We start from the raw sequence: 27769 nt of genomic DNA, 5'->3' as shown, positions 1-27769 counted from the left end.
GGGTGTAGAGAACGTGAAGCGTAAAAAAGCAAGCTCAAAACAAACCAGCATCACGGCTCCTCAGATGAAAAGATGGGGGCCCTGAAAAGGGCCTTTTGTTGACCAAAGAGCGCGAACACTCAGCCGCCGAAGCCGTAGAGAGTGCGTCCCTGGCGCTTGAGCGCGTAGACCACGTCCATGGCGGTAACAGTCTTGCGCTTGGCGTGCTCTGTGTAGGTGACAGCGTCCCGGATTACATTTTCCAGAAACACCTTCAGCACCCCGCGCGTCTCCTCGTAGATAAGACCAGAAATACGCTTCACACCTCCACGCCGGGCTAGACGGCGAATAGCGGGCTTCGTAATGCCCTGGATGTTATCGCGCAGAACTTTGCGATGACGCTTAGCGCCCCCTTTTCCAAGGCCCTTACCGCCTTTGCCACGACCAGACATGCCGAAAACCTGGAGAATTAACAAAGGTTAATTTCCAGGCCTCCCAGATGCAGGCCTTTATACGTCCGTTGGCGGACCGAACTGAGAACCTGAAGAAAGGTAGCGGGAAGTCCCGCCCCGGGAGGGGGGAGGGGAATTTGACCAAAAAAAAAAAAGCCTTTTTTGTTCCTTTGTACTATGTTTCACACGGTGGCAACTATTTTGTTACCGTGTTTAAGGCTTTAACAATTGCTTTTGAATGCGAACGCAAAACATAAATATTGTGGAAAAGGGTAAAACTCGTTATCTCACCACACATAGATCATTGCTGGTAGCTAATTTCGTATCAATATTTTGGTGAACAGATAAAAACACATATTCCTTCAAAGAAAATGTATGCAATGCCTCAAATGGCATTTTGGAACCTCTTTGATTACATTTTAACCAATTTCCCTTATTTAAAGAGAAAATACATTTTTTATGTCTGCTTGTTATTCTTATGAATGCTCTTTAATACAGTTTTAACCAACTCCCTAGCAGCCAGTTTTTTTTTTTTTAATAAATCATTTTTTTCCATTTAAGAAAAATTTACTTCTTCACTCTACTTGGGTATATACTATACTGACATTTCTAATGAAGGATAGCAGAATACACCACTCCCAAATAGCATAAGGATTATTTTGAGCGGATTGTTTCTGAGAAAAAGCAGATACAGAAGCTCTAAAAACAGAATAAAATTTACCCCTTTTTAAGGGAAATTTACATTTATTTGAGAAATCTCCATTTGTAAGGGTACTCACTCAATGTGCCAGGAAGAGAAAGATAACTCACAAGAAACTTACCAATGGAGAAGGTGCAGGATTTAATCGGCCTCCCCTTGTTTACTGTGCTCTTCTGGGTCACCTCCTACAACAGCCCCCCCCCCCCACACCCATGTCTTTTGTCTTTAGCTGAAGATGATATTTAAAGTGGCGGTTCGGGCCACTTCTGGGAGTTTTACTTAGTTCCCCTCTGTTTATTCCATGTATACATGAGACGTACACAGTATTACACTTTGTTTTTCTCTTGTTAGTCTGTTTTTTTTTTTTTTAATTACAGCAGGGTGTCAGCCACAGAACCAGTGAAACTAATGTTTTCATATAAACAATTGAAATAGTAAGCATAGATAAAGGTCTGGAAGAGGAGAAATTTATAAAAACCACAAAAAACAACCTTAGGGGAAAGGCATTGTTTGGGAGCCTCAGAGATTCGTATTGTTGAAGGCTCCCTAATTCTCTATACTTAGTGTCTGCCCCTTGTCCAGAGTCCCTGCCTTCTTCCAAGTTACTGGTCCCCAAAAATCATTCAGTGTCTTCATTATTCCACCAGGTAATTAATATCCATTAACATCAGTAGCATTTATTTAAATGTGAGACTGTTGCTAGACTGGAGAAGGAAGTAGGAGGTACACCAAATTAATAAGGTCATGCAGATCAATTTTTTTTACAGATAAATTAATATCATGAAGTGAAAAGGCAGTGTAACTCTTTACAACTGGTCTTTGCTCGTTGGACCCCTCTGATATTTAGGCTCCTTCCTCCAGTTTAGCTACTTTGAAGTTATTCATTTGAAAATCCCTACATTTTCCTCCATGTGATCTCATCCTTGTTTAACTTTCAACTTCTTTTTTGCCTTTATTTATATCACTTATTTAGTTTATAAGGATTTTTATTATTATAAAATTAACAGAATTTTTCGGACTATATTTTATGGGCTTATCATTGAAATAGGATCTGGGGATATGCAAATATGAATAAAACCCAGTCTCCACTCTAAAGGAATTTGTACACTAATGGATAAGATACCAAAAGTGTGCAGAATGAGCTCCCCAAAATGTGCCACATTTGCACATTGATTGTTTTGAGGTAAAGGCAATTGAGATCCTGCAATCTCAAGATAAATTTCTGCCCCTCCCTTAACTACTTAGAAGGATTTGAATTGGGGGTCTTTCCCACTATGAGAATTATTACTGGAGAAAAATTTTATCTGAGTGAGCCAGCTGCATGGCAGGGCAAACTAATTACCCAATATTTGATTTTCCTCTTATTGTCCATGTGAATTATCCTCTTGTGCTTGGAAGCCACTAAGCCATTCCTTAGCTCAGGAAGGCATATTTACCTTTCTGTTTTTGAACTTCTCATGTATGTGGGGTTTCCGTATGTATGAAATTAAACTTGACTTTCTCCTGTTAATCTATCTCATGTCAATTTGATGATTAGACCAGCTAAAAGAACCTTAGAAGGGTAGAGGAAAATCCTTGCTCCCCGACAATATATAACAAATCTATTATGGGAAGATACTGTTAGGTTCTTTCATGGTAGTCCAGAGTCTGCAGAAATGGAAATTAATGGGAAGACCAACTCCAGGAATAAAGTTTAAATAATACTTTCATAAATCTTGTGCTACTAAAATTGAACTGTACCTCTTATGAAAACAACTTTACAATATAAACTATGGAGTCCTAAAAAGTTCTTCAGGATCTAATTGAAATTAGAAATATCTAAATTATTTTGGCAAGATTTTTGGAAAGTTTTGTTATCTCCATTTTTAAATACAAGTTTTACTTTTTTCTGATTATGTAGATAGTAAAGAACAGTAAGTGCTTTATCCAATGAAGTTGGGTTAATAGTCCATTAATTTAAAAAACTCAGTTAACACGTGGAATTATAAGCAATGACATATCACACTTGAATATTTTATTTTATTTAAAACAAAAATTTGTATTCATTTATCAACTATTTGATTATAGGTTCATTGATTTTATCAATCAAAATCACATCAATAATTGTAAAGGCATTATTTTAACAATGTGGTGGTTCTTGCCATGGGGAATAGAATGATGCAATGAAGCAAGTGTTAGTAACTGCATGATCAATATCAAAAACGATGATAACAACAGCATATTTTATTATTAAAAATTGAAAGAACTCATAGGCCTTCCTTGGAGCTGTATCACTTACTCTACTTGACAGTTCTACTTCTGAGATATAGTTGTTTAAAATATACAGACTCAAGTAATGCAGATGACTTTCTTTTCTTAATTTTTTTATTTTTTGGCTGCGTCGGGTCTTAGTTGCGGTGCTCGGGATCTTTTGTTGCGGCGCGCGGGCTTCTCTCTAGTTGTGGCGTGCCGGTTTTCTCTCTCTAGTTGCAGAGCGCGGGCTTAGTTGTCCAGCAGCATGTGGCATGTAGGATCTTAGTTCCCTGACCAGGGATCGAACCCGCGTCCCCTGAATTGGAAGCCGGATTCTTCACAACTGGACCACCTGGGAAGTCCCGCAGATGAGTTTTTAAGAGGGAAAAATTGAATAATTAGATTCACTGAAATCAGGATTCGGGTCTTCCAACATCAAATAATGAAGCCAAAAAGAAAAGGGAAAAAAGGTAACATTTACGTCCTGTTTGTGACTGCTGAGGTCACTTTTATTCCAATGAATATTATTTACATGTGATTGAGGTTCAGATTTAAATATAGGATATACTGGGAATTCCCTGGCAGTCCAGTGGTTAGAACTAGGCCCTTCCACTGCAGAGGGCCTGTGTGTGTGTGTGTATAAAACAAATATTTCAGGAGACTCAGAAAACCTATTCTAATGGACTAGGAATGCCATAGAAATTCCTTTTCATTAAAATGTATTCATAAGAAATTGTATGTATTCATAAGAAAATGTATTCATAAGAAATTCATTTTCATTAAAATGTATTCAAAATGTATTCATGAGCTGATGTGGAGAGGAACTGAAGGCCCTCTCTAGCTAGGGTGACTTGGTGATCTGAGAGAAGGTGAGAGAGATGATGGTGGGGTAAAGGGAAAGCAAAAATCACTGACAGCACTAGGACTATAAGAACCTGATAAGTGATTTACAATGTCGACCTTTCCTATTTAAGACACACCCTCTTCCTAATGCAGTTCCAAACCGCCTTTACTTCACCATCATTGATGTAAACAGTCCATTATGAAATGTGTTCTCTGCCTGAAGTTACTTTTAAACAAGTAGTTTACCTGTCTGGATTACTACCCCATTCCCATTTAGGAGGATGTGTGGTGCACAGTAAGACTGAATTGAATTAGAAGGGAAGGTAAGCCAAAGTCGGATGGTGCTAAGTTTTTTTTATCTCAGATGGACACTTGCCCCTGTAGAGGAATCACAGGGATGTTAATTTTGCTCATAAGTTTAACCTAAATTATGTAAGCAAATGTTTTGCTTTTTGGAAGGCATTTAAGGTACTCTGGGGAAAATAACCTAGATGCAAATGACTTAGCCAAACTTTGTTCTAGGATTAATTTTCAACAGCATCCTGCTTTCCAAAACAATGTGACTTTGAAAGCACAGCTCCTTTTGTTGATAAGGTGGGTGGCTCTGAAAAGAGCCTTTGGTTTGATTGAGGAACTTGAGCTGCATTAAACTAATCCAGACTTCTATTTGCCTTTAGCCTTGTGGTGGCTCTCGGTCTTCTTGGGCAGCAGCACCGCCTGGATGTTGGGCAGGACGCCGCCCTGCGCGATGGTGACTTTGCCCAGCAGCTTGTTGAGCTCCTCGTCGTTGCGGATGGCCAGCTGCAGGTGGCGCGGGATGATGCGCGTCTTCTTGTTGTCGCGGGCCGCGTTGCCCGCCAGCTCCAGGATCTCGGCCGTCAGGTACTCCAGCACGGCCGCAAGGTACACCGGCGCGCCGGCCCCGACCCGCTCGGAGTAGTTGCCCTTGCGGAGCAAGCGGTGCACTCGGCCCACGGGGAACTGGAGCCCGGCCCGCGAGGAGCGAGTCTTGGCCTTGGCGCGAGCTTTGCCTCCTTGCTTGCCACGTCCAGACATACTGAAAGTAGAAACCCACCAATATGAGTTAGGTCTGAATAGATACAGCGAGAGCTACTCTACTTATAATTTTCACTGGGCGCGAAAATGAAGGTGTACCATTGGCTAAAACTAGTTTTATTTAACCCAATGAAATCGGATTTTGAAATACACCTATTTTGATTGGACAAAACTGTTACGTGCTGTTTCCAGGATTCACCACCAATCAGACGCTCGACTTTACTCACTGCCTCCTTTGTTTAAGAAGCTGTGAAGGAAGAGGGCTCAGCCTGTTTCTTGTTCTTCCTGTTATTTTTGAACTGCTTGGCAGTTAACTCCGCACCATGCCTGAACCCTCCAAGTCTGCTCCGGCCCCGAAGAAGGGCTCCAAGAAGGCGGTGACCAAGGCTCAGAAGAAGGACGGCAAGAAGCGCAAGCGCAGCCGCAAGGAGAGCTACTCCGTGTACGTGTACAAGGTGCTAAAGCAGGTCCACCCGGACACCGGCATCTCGTCCAAGGCCATGGGCATCATGAACTCGTTCGTTAACGACATCTTCGAGCGCATCGCGGGCGAGGCGTCGCGCCTGGCGCATTACAATAAGCGCTCGACCATCACCTCCAGGGAGATCCAGACGGCCGTGCGCTTGCTGCTGCCCGGCGAGCTGGCCAAGCACGCCGTGTCCGAGGGCACCAAGGCCGTCACCAAGTACACCAGCTCCAAATGAGCCAGGCCGCAGCGGAGCGAGCGGTAAGGCTAGGCCCACACCCCAAAGGCTCTTTTCAGAGCCACTCAATCTTCTGAAGAGAAGTGGCACTCACTTTATGCAGCAGGTGTTTGTTATTTGGTGCAAAGTATAACAAGTTCTGCGATTCCTTTTATTTTTTTTTTTGGTCTTTAAACAGATTTATTTTCTGGCAGTTCTGGAAGCTAGAGGGCCAAGATTTGCTGTCAGCAGGGGTGGTTTATTCTGAGGCTTCTCTCTTTGGTTTGCAGATGGTCATCTTTTCTGTCTTCATTTAGTCTTCCTTCTGTTCGCGTTTCCTCATTTTCATCTTGTTAGAAATTACTTCCACTACAATGTAGGTGGTGCTGCAGCAATACTCGAGATATTTTTATATGTTTTTATGTCGAGAAGGGGGAGGTTCATTATCAGACACATGTAGTGAAGAAGGCAAAATGCACTTTGTCCCAAAGGAAAATCCGCTCGCCTTTAAGTTTGAACCCGGCAGAAGTTTTTGCTAACAATGGCTTGAGCGCTCTAAACTTTTTTTTTTTTTTTTTTGTGGTACGCGGGCCTCTCACTGTTGCGGCCTCTCCCGTTGCGGAGCACAGGCTCCGGACGCGCAGGCCCAGTGGCCATGGCGGCATGTGGGATCTTCCCGGACCGGGGCACGAACCCGTGACCCCTGCGTCGGCAGGCGGACTCTCAACCACTGCACCACCAGGAAAGTCTTCCATCCTTAATTTTAACGTGTACATACCTGACTAATGAATTGCTTGGCACACAGTAAGAAAGGTACCAATCGTTTGATTAACTTATGTTTTCTTTGGGGAGAGGTGCTGGCTCTCCTCCCCTTTCCCTGGGTTTGGGTTTGCCAAATATTAAGTTAGAAAGGCAGAAGAAAAACAAATGGAAGTGAGAATCCAATTCAAATTATCGCACACATCAACCAGGTGCCACGTTTATCGATAGCCAATCCAGACGCTGCGCGCGCAGTTTGAAGTTTACCAACGGTGTCCCTCGTGAGTCTATCCTAATTGGGAGATTTCTGGGCCACGCGGCTTTGTTGGAAGAACTCTGCCACTTTCTCCACTCCCTAATTTCTCTGAGTGAAATTTCTCTGTATGGGAGAGATTAGGTCCTACTCCTACCTATACTATGAGGATCCTCTCCATGTTTTCTTTCTTTCTGCATGTCACTTGCATTTACTGTTTCTCTATTAATCGGAATAAATTTTTTAAAAATAGAGAAGGGCTGTTTCCCTACCCTCAGTTCGGGAAACCAAAATCCATCTCTTCATTTTAGACCCTTAGGAATGAATGGCATATTTAAAACTATTTTAGTCTTTACAGGGAATCAGCATGGAAATGCTTCCCCAAAAAAGTATGTTATTCTACAAAGTGACCACTTGATGTAAAAATTACCATTTGTTCATATTGCATATGAAAATACATAGGTGACCTAATATATTTAATTTGCAGTATGCCAAGACAAATGAGTGACTAGCCATGAAAAGTCTCTTAAGGACTAAAGTGTTACGACGGGGAAACTACTTTGAATCTTTGCTTAAGGGCTTACATTCAGAATTAATAAGTATGACCTACATATTTGCAAAGTGTATTATATTATTTTTTCTAGGTATTTATAATTTCAAATTTCTGACCTTTTATATTAGGCATATTAAAAAGAATAATTTTAATGTATGTTATAATAAAAGATAGAGACAAAATGTTTCCCAGAGGATTTCCTCATGTGCTTAGAATGAAGAAAAATATCCATTAATAAATTAAGGGATTTTTTTTAAATATGTTTGAATACTTTAAAAAATGACTTTTTTTTTTTTTTTTTTTTTTTTTTACGGTACATGGGCCTCTCACTGTTGTGGCCTCTCGTTGCGGAGCACAGGCTCCGGACGCGCAGGCTCAGTGGCCATGGCTCACGGGCCCAAAAAATGACTTTTTATATCGTGTCTGCTTTAATTTCTAAAGTCCTTGCACATGTCCAAGAAAAAAAAAAGAAAACTATAAAGTTACACCTCATTTAATACTAGGAATATGTATATGTGATGTGACTCTGGAGTTGCACCTAAAATATAGCTCAGATATATCAGTGTCTTTTACTAGTTGGTTCTTGTGGAACAGTGTTTTGAGAATATGAACTGTATAAAAATATCCCACTCAAATTCGGTACGTGACATTGTATAAATGTAACACTGGACTTTTAAAAAATAATTTTTTAAAGAAATTTTATGTGCATAACATTGCTAAGTTAATTTTATTTTTTGCCTTATTTTCCTCATGTGTGGAATGAGACCAACAAATACTACCTCAGATGCTCATTGTATTTATTTATTTTTGGCTGTTTTGGGTCTTTGTTGCTGCGCGTGGTCTTTCTCTAGTTGCGGCCAGAGGGGGCCACTCCTTGCTGCGGTGCACCGTCCTATCACAGCGGTGGCCTCTTCTGCTGCGGAGCATGGGCTCTAGGCACGCGGGCTTCAGTAGTTGTGGTACGCGGGCTCAGTAGTTGTGGCTCGCAGGCTCTAGAGAGCAGGCTCAGTAGTAGTGGTGCATGAGATTAGTTGCTCCGCGGCGTGTGGGATCTTCCCGGACCAGGGCTGGACCCCCTGTGCCCTGCATTGGCAGGCGGATAATCACTGCGCCACCAGGGAAGCCCTTAAAAAATAATTATTGATATTAATTTGATTGTATTAATTTGATTGTAGCTTCGTTTTAATTTAATTCTTCCCCAACATTTTAAACTGATATCTTGAAAATAAACTAGTGAAATATTAAGATAACTCTGTATGTTTTAATGTATTTGTATTTGGCCAAATAGCTGTATTTGACCAAAAATCTTAAGAAATTGAAATTCAATGCTGCCTGCAATTAAAATAATTATACCATAATATGAGTGTGTGCATGTATGTATATATATTTATGCATATATATATAATATACACATAAAATATGTTTTATTTATACACACATTACTAAAATATGTTATATTTTAATTTTCCAACACTCTTACTCCAAGAGGGTGACAAAAAATATAAAAGCATTGACTGTCTAGTGTCTGATTATTTTAGGCTCTTGGTACAGAGCAGTGAGATGGAGAGTAGAGAGCCAAACCTTTGAGATTTTTAGCTATACCATTCCATTAGCCAGGATACACTTTATACATGCACACATATATATTAAGTTTTAATTTCTATTATATTTTTATTATATTTAATGGAATTAATAGAATAATCAGAAAGTGGAGAGTGTTGGAAAAATTAAAAGTTCATTTTCTTTTAAAATAACTGGTGTACAGATGATAATGACTGGGAGAATCATTTGGGACAATGCATTGCAAAAAGAAAACATAGTAAGAGCATCGTCATGTTTATGAGCTGTGGACTATATTAATTCTTCCAAAAGCTCAAAGTGAAATATTAAAATTACTAATGTATTATGTGTATCTTAGAAATATATATCTGGATAAAAGTCCATTGTATGTTTTATAAAATTTTTAATAATACTGTTTTTTAAACACATTGTTTAGATAAGCAGCCCCAAATCTAGTAAATTAACCTTGGTGAGGTGAAATTTTATATGGCAGAGAAGAGTGAAGCTATCAGCTCAAGAAGAAAAGTGAGTTTGATTGAAAAAAAAAATTTATTTGGGGATAAGATAAAGGACTTTCTGTGAAAAGAGTAACAGGCACTTAGCGTTTAAAAACAGGGTTTTTAATCTATCATCATAGTGTTCTCAAAGTCATCTGATGCAGCCAGGTGCATCACGCAAAACCCTGGTATGGAGATTTCCACCTCTATTCAAGAAACTAAATTCCTTGAAGAGGAACTGCTTACAAGTTTTGAGACAAGGGAAATTCTGATGGGTCTAGAACACCATGCTCACTGAAAGCAAGGATGATCTCCCATGTTTGGAGTAACAATAGAGTTAAGATGAGAGTGGCAAGAAAGCCCGAAAGAATCCCCATGGTGTAAGTAGTGCTAACTTGAGAATTAAAACTAAACAAACAGAACAGTTGTAGTTTACTGGAATCGATTCAGCATGTAAAAGCCATGAATCCATAATAAGCAATTGGGACAAATACTGTGATGAGCTGAATAAGAAGTTTACCTGGTGTGTCTCACTATTCATCTTTTCCAAAGTCTTTGTGCCCTGTGTCACTGAGATGAGCATCTTCTTCTCCAGAAAGCGCCTGGCTTTACAGTCTTAAGGTTCTGTTGTACTTATATTAGGGGAAACTCCACCTCCTGCAATGCTATAGGATCAAGTCTCAAAAAAGAGCTCCCTGAGAAACTCGCTGATGCTTTGTTCAATAAAATTTCAGGAGAGCAAATTGCATTTTAATGATTGCCATTGTTGGAAATCAATCCAAACACTAATTCCCAAGGCATTCTCAAATTGTCCTTTGTACCAGCTTCTGCCACAGCCATCCCCAACACTACCACCAACAATGTGGTTACTAAATAAATAAATAAAATGTTAGCTTTCTCTTTGTCCTAAAGGCAGTGATTCTCAAAATGTGGTCTGGGGACCCCTGGGGGTCCTTGAGATCCTTTTTTTTTTTTTTTCTTGCCTTACGCGGGCCTCTCACTGTTGTGGCCTCTCCCGTTGCGGAGCACAGGCTCCAGACGCGCAGGCTCAGTGGCCATGGCTCACGGGCCCAGCCGCTCCGCGGCATGTGATATCTTCCCGGACCGGGGCACGAGCCCGTGTCCCCTGCATCGGCAGGCGGACTCTCAACCACTGCGCCACGAGGGAAGTCCCCTGAGATCCTTTTAATGGGTGTGTGAAGCTAAAATTATTTTCATAATTATCCTGATATTTATTTAAAAGATACTTGCAAAATATAGAACAGTGCTAATCTTCTTACTAATTTTTTAATTTTGAAAAATGTAGCTATCTTCATAAAATATGTATGTTGAAAAGGCTTTATTGTAATTTTTAAATGAATTAATAAAACAAATATTCTTTCAGTTTTAACTTCTAATAAGGTAAATATCAAATAGTAGTAACCTACAGAAACACAAATTCTTTGGATCCTCAATACTTTTAAAACGTGCATGGGTCGAAAACTCTGAGAACTGCTGCCTTAATAAATTATGTCACACTAGAACTGTTTGATTTACTGTTTTTCAAATTATTTGGAAATAATTTCCTGTGTGCTTATGCTACCATCTGAATACACAGATCCATTTGCTTCATTTTGCTGTTATGTTTAGGGATTTGGCTTTTTAAAATTTAACCTTATCCTTACATAAAGTATTTTTACATAGTTCCAAGGTCAAATCAAGGTATGTTCAAAGAGGTCTTTCTCCTTTAGCCTATAGCCTCTCTCATAACAATTTTTAATGTTGTGATTTAACTTCCAATTATTTGTTTGTTAATTATAAGCATACATTTGTGTATTCTTAGTTCCCCTCTATTATATTTTTTAATATTTATTTATTTATTTGGCCGCCTCGGGTTTTAGTTGTGGCATGCGGGATCGTCGTTGAGGCATGCGGGATCTTTCATTGTGGCGTGCAGGCTTCTCTCTAGTTGTGGTGTGCGGGTTTTCTCTCTCTAGTTGTGGCGCACAGCCTCCAGGGTGCGTGGGCTCTGTAGTTGTGGTGCGGGTTCCAGAGTGCGTGGGCTCTGTAGTTTGCGGCACGTGGTCTCTCTAGTTGAAGGGTGCGAGCTCAGCAGTTGTGGCGCACCAGCTTAGTTGCCCCTTGGCATGTGGGATCTTTAGTTCCTTGACCAGGACGGAACCAGCTTCCTCTGCATTAGAAGGCAGATTCTTTACCACTAGAACACCAGGGAAGTCCCAGTACCCCTCTACTAGATAAACAGTAACATCTTACACATAATTTTCTCTACCTTGGGTTTTTTTTGTTTTTGTTTTTGTTTCCTTTAAAATATATATCCTGAAGATCATTCCACAATAGTATATGGAGATTTTCTTCCTTTCTTATTTTCTAGCTGCCTAATACCCTGGGCTTTCTTCTTTTTCTGATTCTTGGCTCTGTAATTCATTTTCTTGCTAGCTGCCTGACCCTTCAGTCAGATGTTTTCTAGTTGTTCTAGGCATCAGGGTTTATCTGAGTTGCCTACTCTACTATTACTGGACATAGGATCAAGGTATAGTATTTGTTAAAATGTTTTTTTAAATGTCAACCCATAAATTACTCTAGGACTTCCAATCCTTAAAATCTTTAAAATGCAGTTGTGTAAAATTGATATGGGTCACTGCAGGCATACCCTCTGGTCCAGTGATAACTCAATTTCTTGCTAACGATGCTCAAGTTAGCACATCAGTTGCCATAGTGGGTTAGTTGTTCATGATCAAAGAAGTGAGATGGTGAATTGAATGTAAATAAATACTAGTCACAGGACTAGAGGAAGAGACTAAACACTGTATTGTTGGTTCAAGAAATCAGGTTTATAAATTTGAAGAAATCAATAACTTTTATGAAGTGTCTGTGAAGCTCAAAATTTAAACACACAGAGATTAACTGCAATACCTTATCAGTAAATGGTAATAGGATATACCTTAAAAAGTATAGGTTATATTTGAGTCAAATCTCTTGAAGTTTAGACATTTCATTCTGGCTCCATTTTTTGCAGTGTCCACACCAAAGAGCTTAACATTCAAACACCTTCACCTCACTGTCAAGGATATTTTTATCAAAGCTACCATCTCTTCAGTCACATCTTTTTTTCCTTGAACTTTCGCTTATGCCTTGTTTTCCAGAGCTACATCCATCACTTCGTGCTTGAGAAGGGATCCTTCTGAAGTCATCAGAACAATTAACCTCATCAGAGCACTCAGAATGACATCTACTATGGATTCTCCGCTTCTGCCATCCTGACAATCCTCTGATATATTTTTGTTGGAACCAAAATCTTGGTGGAGGGAAATCCCTGAACAACATCCTGACTTCTTAAGGTGGGATGCTTATCTCCTTAGGCTACGTCAGACTGTAGTTGTTGCTTACTTCAAGCCTAGTGTTAAATTTTCACAGTGGCCACACCATGGAACATAGACCTCTACAAACCACAAACCATGACTTTCAATAATTTTTCAGCTGTAATTTGATGGAGTTAAGAAATATAGAAGAATACATACCATTAATCTGCACCGTGCCCTGCTGCTCCAGTGTCCCGGACCTCAGTCCATCCTATGTAGGAAGATGATAGCCTGCAATAGAACTTTAAGGCCACTCTCATTCCATACCTATTTTCTAGATGAACAAACTGATGCACAGAGAAGGGGAGTATTTTGTCTAAATAGCTAGAGGATCAATGACAGTTTATAAGCCTCATGGTAGTGGCCATCAGTATACAAATGATAGATTTTGTGGTCTTTTGTTATCATCAAACTAAATTCTTTCAAAACAAATGGAGATGACTCATTCGTATTTGTTTTAATAGTGAAAAAGATGCCATTCTTTATCTGGAAAAAAAAAAAAAGTTTCTCCCTCTTGTTCCCAAGAACAGGAAAAAAAAAAAAAGTCAATTTTTTTTTTTTTTTCTGGGAGAATACTGGTCGGATTCTCTTTGGAGGGTCCTATAGCTCTACCCTATCATCATCGTACAATTAATAACTTTTGCCTTTCCTGTGGGAAACAAGCACGTATAGCAAAGTCTGCCTGTTGATTATAGTACTGAAATTAAGACGAACTAAGCTCTGTCTGTAACTTTTCCAGAAGACAGTGTTTGAAAATTGCAACTTATACTCACACAATGCTTGCAGACACCCTGTATTTCAATTGTTGGAAATATGTACCACCAAGGAGCAGAGAGAAACCTGCCCCCTGAAATCGCGCCACGTGAGACATGGACTTGTTATATCTCTTAACTGACCATTATTTCTGCCTTGAAAGCAGTAATGAAATAGACAAGAAGAGGCCTCTCCCTGAAGCAGCAGCCCCCCCTGGGAAGACCCTTTATACTCATTCTCCCAGAGGGTCACCAATCCAGGTTTGCCCAAGTAAAAGGCTAAAGTATCACTGTGGATGAGACCTGAATGCTGCTTAATTATTTGCAATAGATACAATGTAGTTATTTTTAAAGTAGACATTTAAACATTAACCTATCCTTATTCTTAGTTTCTTTTGTCCTCCTCATTCCAAAGAACCAAAACTAGGCCTAGTCCGGGGAAGGTAGTCATACACCCCTGATTTCTATTGGCTGTTCTATTTAAAGTAAGGCAGCTATTATGGGGAGAATTTTATCTGCCTCCCCCCACCTCGCTAAACCCTCAGAATGTAACCATATTTAGGGATAGAGTCTTTAAAGAGGTAATTAAATTAAAATGAGGTCCTTGGAAAGTGGTTAGGTCCTACTCCAATATGACTAGTGTCCTTTTAAGAAGAGGAAATTTGGACATAGGCAAGTACAGAGGGAACACATGTGAAGATAGAGGGGGAAAGATGGCCGTCTACAAGCTAAGGAGAGAGGCCTAGAACCCATCTTTCTCTCACAGCCCTCAGAAGTAAACAGCCCTGCTGGCACCTTGATCTCAGACTTCTAGACTCCAGAACAGTGAGAAAACAAATTTCTGTTTTTTCAGCCACTCAGACTGAGGTACCTTATTATGACAGCTTTAGCAAACTAATAAAGCAGCCAATATGTTACGATAATATTACAATCCCAATCCTCTGTCTCTTTAGCTGTAGACCAAAGATACCACTAGCACTTACCTCATTAGATTGGCAAAATAAATTAGATAATGCACAGTATCCAAAGATAGTACACACTTAATAAATGACAGCCAATAACTACTGTGATTTTTTTCCCCTATATGCCAAAAGCAAGATGTAAGTGCCACACAGTTTACTGCTTAAGGGCAGATCCTTGAGTGAAGAGCCATGACGTAAACTCTGACATTCAATAATCCCTCAAATGACAAAATATTAGAGCAAATGAAATGAAGAACTTCCAGATGTACTGGAGATAAGCAAGAGAAATACATGAACGGGAATAAAATGCTGAAAATAGCAAAACCAAATAGAGCACCAAAGGAAGGTCATTCTGATAATCTGAATTAATAAAGAACCTACTCTAAAGCAGCCTAAACAGGTGGAAGGAACATAGGCCCTGGAAAACCTTTTGTGACTGAAGTTCTGCCCAATGCTTGTCAGCTGGTTGTCTTGGATACTACCTCAGTGAGCCTGTGTGTATGATCAGGCCACACAAGATGGCTGTTCTCTTGCTCTCTGTACATCCCCTGATCGAACAGTCCCTGCTTCACCTCACCCTACTCACAGGACTGACCTTTCCTCTTAATCATAGAGCTTATCAGTATCTGCTTAAGTGTTTGCCCCTGCTCCAACCAGAAATTTTTCTGATTCTTAGAACAGAACGGCTCCAGCATGCTGGGTTATTAAAGGGAAATATCTGCCCCCTTGATGGCTGTTAACCAAAGGGACAGTGAGGGATGTCCTCCTCTGCTGGTTTCCCCGGTAACTGATAAGCTCACCTGACATCAGTTCCCCCTATAATTGGTACATGCCCCACCCAACCCCCACCATGAAGACTGCTGCCATGTCCTGTCTGCTGTTGGTACGGAGTGGGGAGTCACTCTAGAACTTTGCTTCAGACGTGTAAGATCCCCTGCTCAATAAACCATTGATGTCTCTGTTGCTGTCTCCAGGCATTTTTTTTGGTCTCAAGGCTGGGCAATTACAGGACTTGCAGGCCTACAGGGTGCAGCCTAACACTGTGATTCTTCTGATTACCTGTAAAATGGAGATAATAATAAGGCCCCAGTTTTCTTAGAAGGATTTTATGAGATGATGTACCCTGCTTCCAAGTGTGTTCTTGGGACCCAGGTGAGGTGCACAAATAAAAGTTACTATGAAAAAGACATTACATAGATTTTTTTTTCTTTCAACCAAATAATGATTAAATAATATGAGAAATAAAAATAAGTATAATTTAATAAATGTTCCACCACAAAGTGAGCTTCCCTGGGTCATATAACTTTATATTTCCTGAGTTAGACATATAATAGTGGCTCAATTAAATAGTACATTAATTAAACAATATTTTCTCAGATCTGTACTAAGTATTACTGGGGGCATGGAAAATTATCATAAATAGTATGTGGACTTTGGTGTTTAAAATGTTGAAACAGAAAGTGAAAATATCATTCTCTTTTCTTCTCTCTCTAAATCTTTCTGATTAAGTAACTGGGAAAGCATTAATTTGGTGCTAGCAGATCTTTAAGGCCTTGCAAACACTTGTTAATCCTTGCCCCCTTCCCCAGTCTTTCAACTTCGTAACAAAGAACAAGTTTCAGACTCAAAGTAGTAGACAGCAAATAGCATATAACTGAAATTGAATAATATATACATATATTTACATATTTACATATTGTTTTCTGGTTGTATTCTGTTCATGGTCAGAGGCAGGAATTTTCCACTATGGTTGTCTTTTAAAATACATTGATTTCATTTTTTTTTTTTTTTCTTTTTAGGCTGAGCAGCCCTGCTTGCAGGATCTTAGTTCCCCGACCTGGGATCGAACCTGGGCCCACAGCAGTGAAAGTGCAGAGTCCTAACCACTGGACTGCCAGGGAATTCCCCTAAAGAATATATATTTTTTTAAATATTAAGTAAACAATAGTATAGATTGCACCCTGATACAGAAAAAATCATAAAAGTGGAACTCAAATAACTAACTGAAGTTTGAACAATACTGAATAAAATAAGCAATGTCATAAACCAGTAAATGGCAAAATGGCACTATTGTTATATTTTATACTTCTATATAAATTATAGATCTATATATGTTATATAAATATATAAATTATATATTATAGCATTAATATAACACTACTTATATATAATTGTATATATAAAATGTAATATAATTAATATTTATTATTATTACATCAAACTGTATTTAATATTAACTGCTGTAGGAATTTGGAGGGAGTAATATTATTCTGGAATGTGGCAATCTGGGAAAGTTTCTTGGAAGGGGTATAACAAGATTTGACCTTGAAAGAAAGGATTGCTAAGGTTTCAGTTGGTATATTATCAACTAAATATGTTGGGTAACACATTGTTCCAAAATTGAACAGCTTAAAACAGCAAACATTTATTACCTCATAGAGTTTCTTAGGGTCAGGAATCTGGGAGCAGCTTAGGTGGTAGTCCGATTCAAGATCTCTCACAAAGCTGCAGTCAGGTCATCTAAACTTTAGATTCTAAAGACTTGACTGGGACTGGAGCTTCTAAAGTCCAAGAAAAAGCTTGTTTATAATGCTGTTGGCTGGAGGCCTCAGTACCTCACCATGTGGATGCCTCTATAAGGTTACTCATGACAAAGGCTGGCTTCCTTCCTCTGGAACAAGTGATCCAAGAGAGTGGGAGTTATCAAGATGGAAGTCTCTTATCGAATCTTGAAAGTGACATACCATTACTTCTGTCATATCCTGTTGACCGTAATGCTGGAGCAATGTGGGAAGGGCACCAATATTAGAAGGTAGGGGTCACTGGGTGCCATCTTAGAGGCTACTTCCCACAGTTGGCACAGAAGAGTGTGCCTCTCAATCCTCATAGCCATCAGCATTAGCTGGGGAATTTCAAATACCCCAGATGTCCAGGCCCCTCCTCTGATAAATTGAATCAGAATCTCTAGGGGCAAAGCTCTGCAGTAATATATTTTTTCAAAGTTCTCCCAGCGAGTTTGATGCATGATTAAAATTGGGAACCAACTGGACACAAGAGGAGTGAGAAACTAGGAACGTAAAAGTGAGAGTGGCCCTTTGATTTTTACCTAGTTACATGGATAATGTACCATGAGAAGAAATATGCGAGATTTCACTCTCTTGGCTTGAGACAAGGGTGGAAATAAGGCCAGAAAAAACTAAAGAAGTTGGAGAAAGGTTAAGATTCAGGAGTGGACACATGTAGTAAATGGTGGGTATTGGTTTGATGTTTGAAAGAACATTATTTGTCAGTGGCTCTTGTTTGTGTGGTCCCTGGTGACCCCCAACTGGAAACAGATTCAAAATCAGTGATTCTTCTACAGGAATTTGCTCAGTTCAGGAGGCTTTGGAGAAGAGGACTATTCTGGAACAAAAAGTAACTGTTGGGAGTAAAAGGCCTGGAGTTCCTATATCTGTAAGGAAGGGTCTGGTACTTCTCTGGGGTCCCTGATGCCCTGACTTGGCCTGGTAGTCCTTCTCTCTGACCTCTCTGAGAGGTTTCAGCAAAGAAGTAAAATGACACTTCCACACAGAGCACCATGCCCATTGTCCTTTTGAAGTCCAGGATCAGGGGTCAAAATGAGTCACAGCTGGGCTTCCCTGGTGGCGCAGTGGTTGAGAGTCCGCCTGGCGATGCAGGGGACACGGGATCGTGCCCCGGTCCGGGAAGATCCCACATGCCGCGGAGCGGCTGGGCCCGTGAGCCATGGCCGCTGAGCCTGCGCGTCCGGAGCCTGTGCTCCGCAACGGGAGAGGCCACAATAGTGAGAGGCCCGCGTACCGCAAAAAAAAAAAAAAAAAAAAGAGTCACAGCTGATCACCCAAAACCTACAGCTTTCTGCGGATACTAAGAATTTGAAACATATAAGAATGAAATCCAAAGCCATTTTACTGTCATATAAGGTCCTACACATTCTGGAAGGCCCCATTCCCAGCACCGTTTCCCACCTCCAGCTATTTTTGCCACTTCAGTCCCAGTCACATTGGCCACCTGCTGTCCCTTGTCTAACACCAGGTATTTCCCCCTTACCCCACATATACATTCGGGGTCTCTTGTTCCTGCTTCCTTCTGCCTAGAAGAATCTTCCCCCAGTGGCACACTCCCTCGTCTCTTCATCTTTGTTAAAATTTCACCTTCTTGATGAGCATTCTGTGATTATGTTATTTAAAATGGAAGATAAAAAACCCATTCTTTATCTTCCTTTTCTGCTTTGTTTTCCTCCCAAATATTTAATGTTCATTATCTTCTGACACTCTTTTTCTATTGTTGTTTTTGTTATGTGCGTGTCTGTTCCCACATTAGAAAATAAACTCTATCTGTGCATGACTTCCTTTCTGTTTAGTTCATTGATATATTTCTGGCACCTAGAAGAGTTTGTGGGACATAATATGTGCTCAACAAATATTTATTGAAAGAAAAAATGAACTAGAAAACACTGTACGGGCTGAACTTTGAGATTCAGTTTGATAAATGAAGATGACCTTAAGCCTTTCAAATGCCAAATAGATGTATAAGATTTCTTTTTAATATATACAAAATATGTGCATAATAATTCTTAGACATTCACAAAGCAGTCTCACTGATCCTCACAATAGTCATGTGACTAGGAATTGCTGTTATGTCCAGTTTACTGATAGGGAAACTGTGTTTCAGAGAAGCCAAAATCTTGGCCTCATAAAGTAAGTGGCAAATGTTTTAGGAATTGTCCTCCTAATTTCAAGTGTAGGTCCCATGGGTCAATCATAACAGTGGACACAGGTAATGTTGATTAAAAATGAATTATAAGGGAATTCTCTGGTGGTCCAGTGGTTAAGACTCTGTGCTTCCAATGCAGTGGTCGGATATCTAGATCCCACAGGCCATGGTACGCACCCCCCCCAAAAAAATTGTAAAATAAAATGCTAAATACCTAAAGAATACTCTAGAAATAAATCACATTTCCTAGGTCTAATGGAGATAAAGGCATAAAGATATAGGAAAGACTGGGAGGTCCTGGTTTGCATATAGACAGGGTGTATGTGTGTGGGAGAGGTTGAAATAAAAAGGAAAAAAACTCTGCAGAAACTTCAAGAAGGTAAAACAATGCAAGTTGGAATAATCAGAGAGGCGATTAGATTTGAGATTGGCTTTGCAGGACAGACAGGATTTAGATGGTAGAGGAACTGGGGCTTAACAGAAACAGAATGGAGAACAGCTATATGGTACATTTCAGGAAATAACTGTATCTTTCTAGGCCATGTCTTCACTACATCAATAACAATTCTAATTTCATATTCAATGTTAATTGATGTAGTAAAGAAATGAACTAATATTAAACTCCATAAATATTCTGCATGTTTCTAGTGACCTTTTTGAGGCTACAGGGAAGGCAGTCACTGGCTTTTGTCTACAGTTTTGGCTTAACTCTCCTTTGTTCCTGAGCTCATAAGTTCAGCCCCAATTTTGTGCTTTCTATTCCCAGAAGCCCAAGGCCTCCTGTCCTTTAATGGGAAAAGATTGAATAATATCTAGAAAAACAGTAAAGATGTTGGGTTTTACCATCTTAATATCTGATAGTCTGTAGCATGCTTGGGACTTATATTTCCACACTGATTCTTGAGAATGCCTAATTAGCTCTGAAATACGGGCCTAAACACCAGGAGATTGCGCTTCCCCCTTGGAGAAAGATGCCATCCTTCAGGTCTCAAAGATTGCCTTTTCATTTAGAGTTTCCCCCTTATTACAAGGGGAAAAAAGGTAGAGGAAACAAAGTGAGATGAAATGTGGAGCTGACTCAGAAAAGAAACTGATACTCTAAATTCTTTTTCCCAATTAAAAAATTTGACCATGTAAAAATAATAGTGAACAGAAATGTCATTCCCAAAAGGGGTGAAACATTAAAACTTAAGAATGCAGCAGGATCAAATTACATGAAAAATCTAAAGGGGACACTACCTGCTTGTTTTCCTTTAATTCATTTTTTTGGGTGATATTTATAAAGCATGGTGAGGGTCAGGGCATGGAATGGCAAGTGTACGACTGCTGAAAAATGATGTAAGATAAGTAAACGTTCAGTTAAAGAGCATTTGAAATTTGCTAGCCACTAACTTAAAGATTGATCCTCAGAGTAAAGCTGAGCTGGACGGTAAGTGAAATAAGCACAATAAAATTCGTTTTGGGTGATGGCTGTAACATGTACAGCTTGTTATCAAGATCATCTTGTTTGAAATGCCACAAACCCAAAATTTAATTTGTGGCACAAATTAAGCAGCATTTACTAAAGGCTTCAGATTAATATTGCTTTTGTCTACCTCTAAAGCTGTTTAAACTAAGTGCCAGTTCTCTTTGGAAAGCGTGGATGGCTCTGAAAAGAGCCTTTGGATATGACAGAACCTGATCAACTGCTCTGCAGCCAGTGGCTCACTTGGAGCTGGTGTACTTGGTGACAGCCTTGGTGCCCTCAGACACGGCGTGCTTGGCCAGCTCGCCGGGCAGCAGCAAGCGCACGGCCGTCTGGATCTCCCTGGAGGTGATGGTCGAGCGCTTATTGTAATGCGCCAGGCGCGACGCCTCGCCCGCGATGCGCTCGAAGATGTCGTTAACGAACGAGTTCATGATGCCCATGGCCTTGGACGAGATGCCGGTGTCCGGGTGGACCTGCTTCAGCACTTTGTACACGTATACGGAGTAGCTCTCCTTGCGGCTGCGCTTGCGCTTCTTGCCGTCTTTCTTCTGAGCCTTGGTCACCGCCTTCTTGGAGCCTTTCTTCGGGGCAGGAGCGGACTTGGCAAGCTCAGGCATGATGAAGTGGCGTTAACAAAATCCTCGAGAAACAAAGAGTGAGCAATGGGCGAGGCGAGTCCGTTTCACTTACAACTGCATATTCAAATGACACTTAGTAAAGTTCTATGTCTGATTGGCGAACACTGCTAATGACGTCATTATCAACTTTGTCCAATCAGAACGCGCATTGAAAGGACCGACACGTCTCTTTTAAAACGGAATTACTACTTTACCCAATGGAATAGCTTCTTTTTCGCGCCCAGCTGCAGCTATAAAATGTGCGATTTTCTTCTTTCACCTTAGTTGCTTCTGGTGTAGGCTTTAAAATACTGCATTATGTCTGGACGTGGCAAGCAAGGCGGCAAAGTTCGCGCCAAGGCTAAGACTCGCTCTTCTCGCGCCGGGCTCCAGTTTCCCGTGGGCCGAGTGCACCGCTTGCTCCGTAAGGGCAACTACGCTGAGCGTGTTGGGGCCGGCGCACCGGTGTACTTGGCGGCGGTGTTGGAGTACCTGACGGCCGAGATCCTGGAGCTGGCGGGCAACGCGGCCCGCGACAACAAGAAGACGCGCATCATCCCGCGCCACCTGCAGCTGGCCATCCGCAACGACGAGGAGCTCAACAAGCTGCTGGGCAAAGTCACCATCGCTCAGGGCGGCGTCCTGCCCAACATCCAGGCGGTGCTGCTGCCCAAGAAGACCGAGAGCCACCACAAGGCCAAGGGCAAGTAAGGCCTCAAGAGCAACGCCTTCGAAACCAAAGGCTCTTTTCAGAGCCACCTACTTTTTCTGCGGAGGAGCTGGGACAGTAGTTTCATTTAATTCCATTGTCATTATTGCCTGGGGAAAAGAAATTACTTCATGCAATTAATTTGGCAAGCAGTTTGAGCCACTTTTCGGACTCCTAGTCATGTCCTCGGAATGTCAGGAGGAAGATATCAAGAGCTTTGGTAAGGAAGTGAGTGCAGTGTCAAGATGCAAAATCAAAGTATCTTTAAGGGCCCCTGAGGACAATCAAAAAACACTTTCTCGGCTTATTTGCAGTATAACTCGACCTCTGCCAGTGCTAAAGTTATGCTCTGTGCCTTGATTCCTGCAATATCAAATTAAAAATAGATGTGTGCAGTTAATTAGGTGGCGCATAAACCGAACAGAAACAGTTGACCTATCTGAACGTGACGCAGGCTTTTGAACTTTAAAAAGTTCTTTGTAGCTAAACACCCAGGAACCAAAATGTCTTAAAAAAACCGTGGACGATTTTGCAGGTTCCTGGATGCAGGTCAAATTTTCTTTGTTGTGTTTTTAAGAGTATGTTTTCCGCTTTGAGTTCCAAGCAGGAGGAAAGGTGAAAACATTTACTGGAAGTAGAAGGCAAGCAATTGTTTCTTGGCGGGCGGCTGAGAATAATATGTTACTCAGTGCACAGCTGTTTTCCGAGACCTCTGGGTGGCTCTGAAAAGAGCCTTTGGGGTTTGCGTCTTAAGCGCCAACTTCCTACTTCTTTTTGGGAGCCGTCTTCTTCGCCTTTGCAGCTTTGGGTTTTGCTGCCTTAGGCTTGGCAGCTTTGGGTTTCGCCGCTTTTGGCTTCACTGCCTTAGGCTTAGCGGGGCTTTTGGCAGCCTTCTTCGGCTTTGCCGCGGCTTTGGTTTTCTTGGGACTCTTGGCCACCTTTTTGACGCCAGCGGCTGCGGGCTTCTTCGCCTTCTTGGGAGTCTTCTTCACTGCTTTCTTTGCTCCCGCAGCCTTCTTGGGCTTCTTAGGGGTGGCCCCTGCGGGTTTTTTCGCTTTAGCAGCCCCCGCCTTCTTGGCCTTCGGCTTGGCTTCCCCGGTGGGCGCCTTCCTATTGAGCTTAAAGGAGCCGGAAGCACCCGTGCCCTTGGTCTGCACAAGGGTACCCTTGCTCACCAGGCTCTTGAGACCCAGCTTGATTCGACTGTTGTTCTTCTCCACGTCGTAGCCGCCAGCTGCTAGGGTCTTCTTGAGCGCTGCCAAAGAAAGGCCATTGCGCTCTTTGGAGGCGGCCACAGCCTTAGTGATCAGCTCAGAAACTGGGGGCCCGGTCGCCTTGCGCTTAGCCGCGCCACCGCTCGCGGACTTCTTAGTAGACTTCTTCTTGGCAGGAGATTTCTCCACCGGCGCCGGGGCAGCCGTCTCAGCAGGAGCGGTTTCCGACATGGCGACGGAAGAAACTGCTAGAAGAAGAGAGATTCAAAACCCAAAGAGCAAGTTTTGCAATGCTACCTTGCTCGGGCCCGGGGCTTATATAAGCCGGTGCTGCCCTGTGATTGGTGGAGCGTCCGATCCACCGCCCTCAGGCAGCCGGCTCTCGTGGTTGGACTCCCAAATTGTGTTTGTTAGTCCCAAAATTTGATTAAATGCTAAAAACAGTGGTACAGAATTTGACTCTTTGAAGCTCCAAAGGAGGAAAACAGCCTCCATGTTCACATACTTGTTTGTGTTTTTATGAATCACGCGCAATTAATGAAAGATATTTTTAAAAATCCCTTCAGCTTTTCATATGTGTCCATCGGGCGTAAGGCATCGAGCTAGTTAGTTGCATTGTTGCAATAAATTTTTACTGAGTACCAAGTGAACGTTTTTTAAAAGGTTTTGTCCCTAAGTTCGGCCTTTGATTTTTGCAAGAGGAAAGACACTAGTTTCCGTGGTTTTGCCATAAACTTTGTTTCAAACTGCGGCAAGTAACACAGGCGCAGGACAGCTGGTTGCCTACAGCCCCAAATTAACCATATAGATCTTACTTTAAAAACCGGTTCTGCCTCCCAAGGAGTTTCCACGTGCCACTGTCTTTAGAGAATGGGATTTTGCCGCTAGGAAAAATTCTGTTGCCAGTGACTTCTTCCAGGAGGAATAGAAATTGCTTTGGCTACAAGATCCAATGACCTATATTCAAACAAATTTGGTTTGTTTTTGATTGAGATGCTTTCTCTCTTTAATTCCTAAGCGAATCCAATAAAATAAGAACAAAGGAAAATGCTTAACCCTGATAATGTATTTTAGAAAAAACCCTGAAACCTGCTAAAAATTATTCAAGGGCTTCCAGTAGCCCTCGAAAGCGCAAACTGTTTAGATGGCATGGGACTTTGTCCCTCTTTCACGGTGCTTTTCCCAATGCTCTCAAACTCCTTACCTCCATCAACATTTAACAAATTACACGGTCAAAACACCCTCTTTTGTAGGACATCAGTGTGGATATTTTTGTGTGTTTAAGTGAAGATAGACCTGTATCTTCCAGTGAAATAATTGGCCACTGACTATAAGTATGGACTGGCTCTTAAGGGACTGGAGGTTATAGAAGTTTAAGAGAATTCAGGAAAACATTAACATCCAAGGGAACTGAGGCAATGACCAGGAAGTGGAATGGAGGATGAAGTTTGCTATTTATTGGGAGGTGGGAGGGGGAGGCATGGACAGGATTTTGTGCCTGGATGGGTTGATGATTAGGATCTCTCATGCAATCAACAGTTCTCCCCTGTGAAAAACTGTAGGCCAATACACTTCATCTCTTCAGAAGCTCCTGGAGTTGAAACTATAGCCTACTATGGCCAAATCTAGACAGTGGCCTATTTTTGTATGGCCGTCGAGCTGAGTTTTTCTATTTTTAAATTGTATTTTTAAAAAACTGTGACAGACTATATGTTGCCTGCAAAACCTAAAATATTTACTATTTGGCTCTTTTGCTGTTTTGTATTCCTTCTCACAGACACAGTTCATGGTGTGTTGCTACAGGCCTGCCTTTCAGAACTATGCAAATCGAGATCTAAAAAGATCTTAACAAGAAAATGTTCCAAGTATTTCCCACTTTTTCAATCACAAAACTTTCAGAAAATTTAGGAAGAGGTTGGGGGAAGTCATGCTTTACAGGAGAGAAGCATAATAAGGAGAGCTAACATTTATTGAGCATTTAACTGCCAGGAATGAATCTAAGCATGCCCTACAAACCAATTCGTCTGCTACATTTTACAGCTGTTCTAGGTGAGTCCCAGAGAGGTGAGTAATTTGGCAAAGATTATACAGCTAGTAGTAATTGGCAGCTGTGAGGCTTGAACCTCGACCAGTATTTCTTTCTACAACAGGAAGGCAAGAGGCACATTTTCTGAAGTCAAGGAGCTAGGGTACTTGGCAAAAACAAACAAAAAAAACCCTTCATTTGCCATTTACACAATTATCCACAGAAACCAATAAACTTTCACAAGGTATGGGCCAGTTTTTCTTCAGTCCCTTCGTGTAGCCAAAGGCTTAATAGTTATATCACTTTAAGTATGCTTCCCCAGAAACAGCTCAATAGGCTGACTAGGATCACAGAATACAGTAACCTCCGTCTGCAGCTTAATCTCCAAATATGAAACACTGAAGTGACACAGTAACAATTGAGCCCACAACAGCTATTTCATCAAAACCCTCCTGTCATTTTTCTTTTGGGGATAACATGTATCCTCTAGAATGAACAGTTCCTTTTTGGTGACAGTTGAGGGGCTCTGAAAAGAGCCTTTTCCGATGAGGTATATTAATAGGAGGCGGAGTAAGATTTAAGCTCTTTCCCCGCGGATGCGACGGGCGAGCTGGATGTCCTTGGGCATGATGGTGACGCGCTTGGCGTGGATGGCACACAAGTTGGTGTCCTCGAAAAGCCCCACCAGGTAGGCCTCGCACGCCTCCTGCAGCGCCATCACGGCCGAGCTCTGGAAGCGCAGGTCGGTCTTGAAGTCCTGCGCGATCTCGCGCACCAGGCGCTGGAACGGCAGCTTGCGGATCAGCAGCTCCGTGGACTTCTGGTAGCGGCGAATCTCGCGCAGGGCCACCGTGCCGGGCCGGTAGCGGTGCGGCTTCTTCACGCCGCCCGTGGCCGGCGCGCTCTTGCGGGCCGCCTTGGTGGCCAGCTGCTTGCGCGGCGCCTTGCCGCCTGTGGACTTGCGAGCGGTCTGCTTCGTGCGAGCCATGGACAAGCAGCGATAATTACTTTTAACATTAATAACAGGACCCAGTCGTCCCAATATATATAGGGACCCTCGCGTCTTGATTGGACAATAGACTGCTGCCTCCCTCGCCTGCCCCGCCCTTCCCCGCCCTTCCCCGCCCTTCCCCGCCCACAGAATTGCTTCTAGGCTTATTCCTCAAAGAAAAGGAAGCGTTTTCCCGCTTCTACTTCGGTCATTAGGATAATGTACAGAGGAGATATCTTGTTGGCTTTAAGACCCCAGGATGGGCTTCCCTGGTGGCGCGGTGGTTGGGGGTCCGCCTGCCGATGCGGGGGGCGCGGGTTCGTGCCCCGGTCCGGGAGGGTCCCGCGGGCCGTTGCCGCTGGGCCTGCTGCTTCCTGAGCCTGTGCTCCGCGGCGGTGAGAGGCCCGCGTACCGCCAAGAAAAAAAAAAAAAAAAAGACTGCAGGATGCATAAAAATTCTTAAGGTGTTATCTAGAGAATCTCAAAGTGCCTTGCACTATTTTAAATACAGTACAAGATGTCATGATTGGGTTCTTGACAAATAGTTTACTGAATAACATAAAAGGGAACCAACCAGCTTATGATAAACGGAGGCATTGAAAGTCGAAATCCAGCCATGTTCTATGCCAGTGGTCTCAAACTTCAGCGTGCTTAAGAACTTCTCAGCTTATTAAAACGAGGGTCGGCCAACTTTTTCTGTAAAAAAGGTATGATAGTATTTTAGGCATTACTCGCCATACTGTATCATTACTTTGCCCTTGACGTGGGAGTTCGAGCGCAGTCGACATAGGTTAAATGAGCTCGAGCTTACACTAAACCTCTGTAAAAACTGGCAACGAAGCTGAGTTATCAGAGAATTTGCCATTGTACGTAGAAAGGCTGACGAGAGCTTGGGGACTGCGACAACGCGCAACTTAAGCTCAACTTCAAATTTTTAGCACCCCCAACCCAACTACTCCAAAATACTTAAAATGCACCTTAATGCCTACAGCTCTTCAACAGATTTCGTGGGTGGCCCTCAAAAGGGCCTTTAAGCGACGTCATGATGCCCTGGAACTCTAACCGCCAAAGCCGTACAGAGTGCGTCCCTGGCGCTTGAGCGCGTAGACCACGTCCATAGCAGTGACAGTCTTACGCTTGGCGTGCTCAGTGTACGTAACAGCATCCCGGATCACGTTCTCCAGAAACACCTTTAGCACCCCACGGGTCTCCTCATAGATGAGGCCGGAGATGCGCTTCACCCCGCCACGCCGAGCTAGGCGTCGGATAGCCGGCTTGGTAATCCCCTGGATGTTATCACGCAGAACCTTGCGGTGACGCTTAGCACCTCCTTTCCCCAGACCCTTCCCACCCTTGCCGCGACCAGACAT

At 42.0% G+C, this 27769-nt stretch overlaps 6 protein-coding genes across 7 annotated transcripts; 2 read left to right on the top strand and 4 right to left on the bottom strand.

Annotated features, from left to right (window-relative positions):
• Positions 1–119: 119 nt before the first annotated feature.
• Positions 120–27769, bottom strand: LOC116762381. The gene is made up of 4 exons (XM_032649296.1): positions 27484–27769; positions 26068–26446; positions 25122–25128; positions 120–440 (listed from the first exon to the last, which is right to left on the bottom strand). Exons 1-4 carry the CDS (start codon positions 27767–27769, stop codon positions 120–122), a joined length of 993 nt encoding a protein of 330 aa, XP_032505187.1.
• LOC116762406 (histone H2A type 1-D) lies at positions 4808–5281 on the bottom strand. The gene has a single exon (XM_032649324.1). The coding sequence runs from the start codon at positions 5260–5262 to the stop codon at positions 4870–4872; it is 393 nt and encodes a 130-aa protein (XP_032505215.1). The 5' UTR covers positions 5263–5281; the 3' UTR covers positions 4808–4869.
• Positions 5488–16475, top strand: LOC116762419 (histone H2B type 1-N). Of its 2 annotated transcripts, XR_004352252.1 has the most exons (3): positions 5523–5989; positions 12711–12905; positions 16440–16475. XR_004352252.1 is itself a non-coding variant. In XM_032649338.1 (2 exons), the coding sequence occupies exon 1, from the start codon at positions 5586–5588 to the stop codon at positions 5964–5966; it is 381 nt and encodes a 126-aa protein (XP_032505229.1). In that variant the 5' UTR covers positions 5488–5585; the 3' UTR covers positions 5967–5989; positions 12711–16397. The 2 variants fall into 2 exon arrangements, 1 of the variants encoding a protein (XP_032505229.1); XM_032649338.1 differs by lacking the exon at positions 16440–16475 and having other exon boundaries at positions 5488–5989; positions 12711–16397.
• LOC116762428 (histone H2B type 1-L) lies at positions 20999–21465 on the bottom strand. The gene has a single exon (XM_032649347.1). It carries the CDS (start codon positions 21457–21459, stop codon positions 21079–21081), a length of 381 nt encoding a protein of 126 aa, XP_032505238.1. The 5' UTR covers positions 21460–21465; the 3' UTR covers positions 20999–21078.
• LOC116762407 (histone H2A type 1-like) lies at positions 21778–22475 on the top strand. The gene has a single exon (XM_032649325.1). The coding sequence runs from the start codon at positions 21778–21780 to the stop codon at positions 22168–22170; it is 393 nt and encodes a 130-aa protein (XP_032505216.1). The 3' UTR covers positions 22171–22475.
• On the bottom strand, positions 22882–23667 carry H1-5 (H1.5 linker histone, cluster member). Its single transcript, XM_032649298.1, has one exon. The coding sequence runs from the start codon at positions 23611–23613 to the stop codon at positions 22933–22935; it is 681 nt and encodes a 226-aa protein (XP_032505189.1). The 5' UTR covers positions 23614–23667; the 3' UTR covers positions 22882–22932.

This window comes from Phocoena sinus, chromosome 11, assembly GCF_008692025.1.
Source record: "Phocoena sinus isolate mPhoSin1 chromosome 11, mPhoSin1.pri, whole genome shotgun sequence".
Taxonomy (NCBI): Eukaryota; Metazoa; Chordata; class Mammalia; order Artiodactyla; family Phocoenidae; genus Phocoena; species Phocoena sinus.
Note: the sequence above shows the minus strand (reverse complement) of the source record. Positions and strands in the feature narration are given on the sequence as shown.

What these genes read in the sequence shown, in the direction of transcription:
- LOC116762406 (XM_032649324.1), bottom strand. Translation starts at nt 5,262, where the DNA reads ATGTCTGGACGTGGCAAGCAAGGAGGCAAAGCTCGCGCCAAGGCCAAG.
- LOC116762419 (XM_032649338.1), top strand. Translation starts at nt 5,586, where the DNA reads ATGCCTGAACCCTCCAAGTCTGCTCCGGCCCCGAAGAAGGGCTCCAAG.
- LOC116762428 (XM_032649347.1), bottom strand. Translation starts at nt 21,459, where the DNA reads ATGCCTGAGCTTGCCAAGTCCGCTCCTGCCCCGAAGAAAGGCTCCAAG.
- LOC116762407 (XM_032649325.1), top strand. Translation starts at nt 21,778, where the DNA reads ATGTCTGGACGTGGCAAGCAAGGCGGCAAAGTTCGCGCCAAGGCTAAG.
- H1-5 (XM_032649298.1), bottom strand. Translation starts at nt 23,613, where the DNA reads ATGTCGGAAACCGCTCCTGCTGAGACGGCTGCCCCGGCGCCGGTGGAG.
- LOC116762381 (XM_032649296.1), bottom strand. Translation starts at nt 27,769, where the DNA reads ATGTCTGGTCGCGGCAAGGGTGGGAAGGGTCTGGGGAAAGGAGGTGCT. An exon ending in CGCGCTCAAGCGCCAGGGAC is followed by an intron (nt 26,447 to 27,483) that starts GCACTCTGTACG and finishes TATATATATTGG; the next exon opens with GACGACTGGGTCCTGTTATT.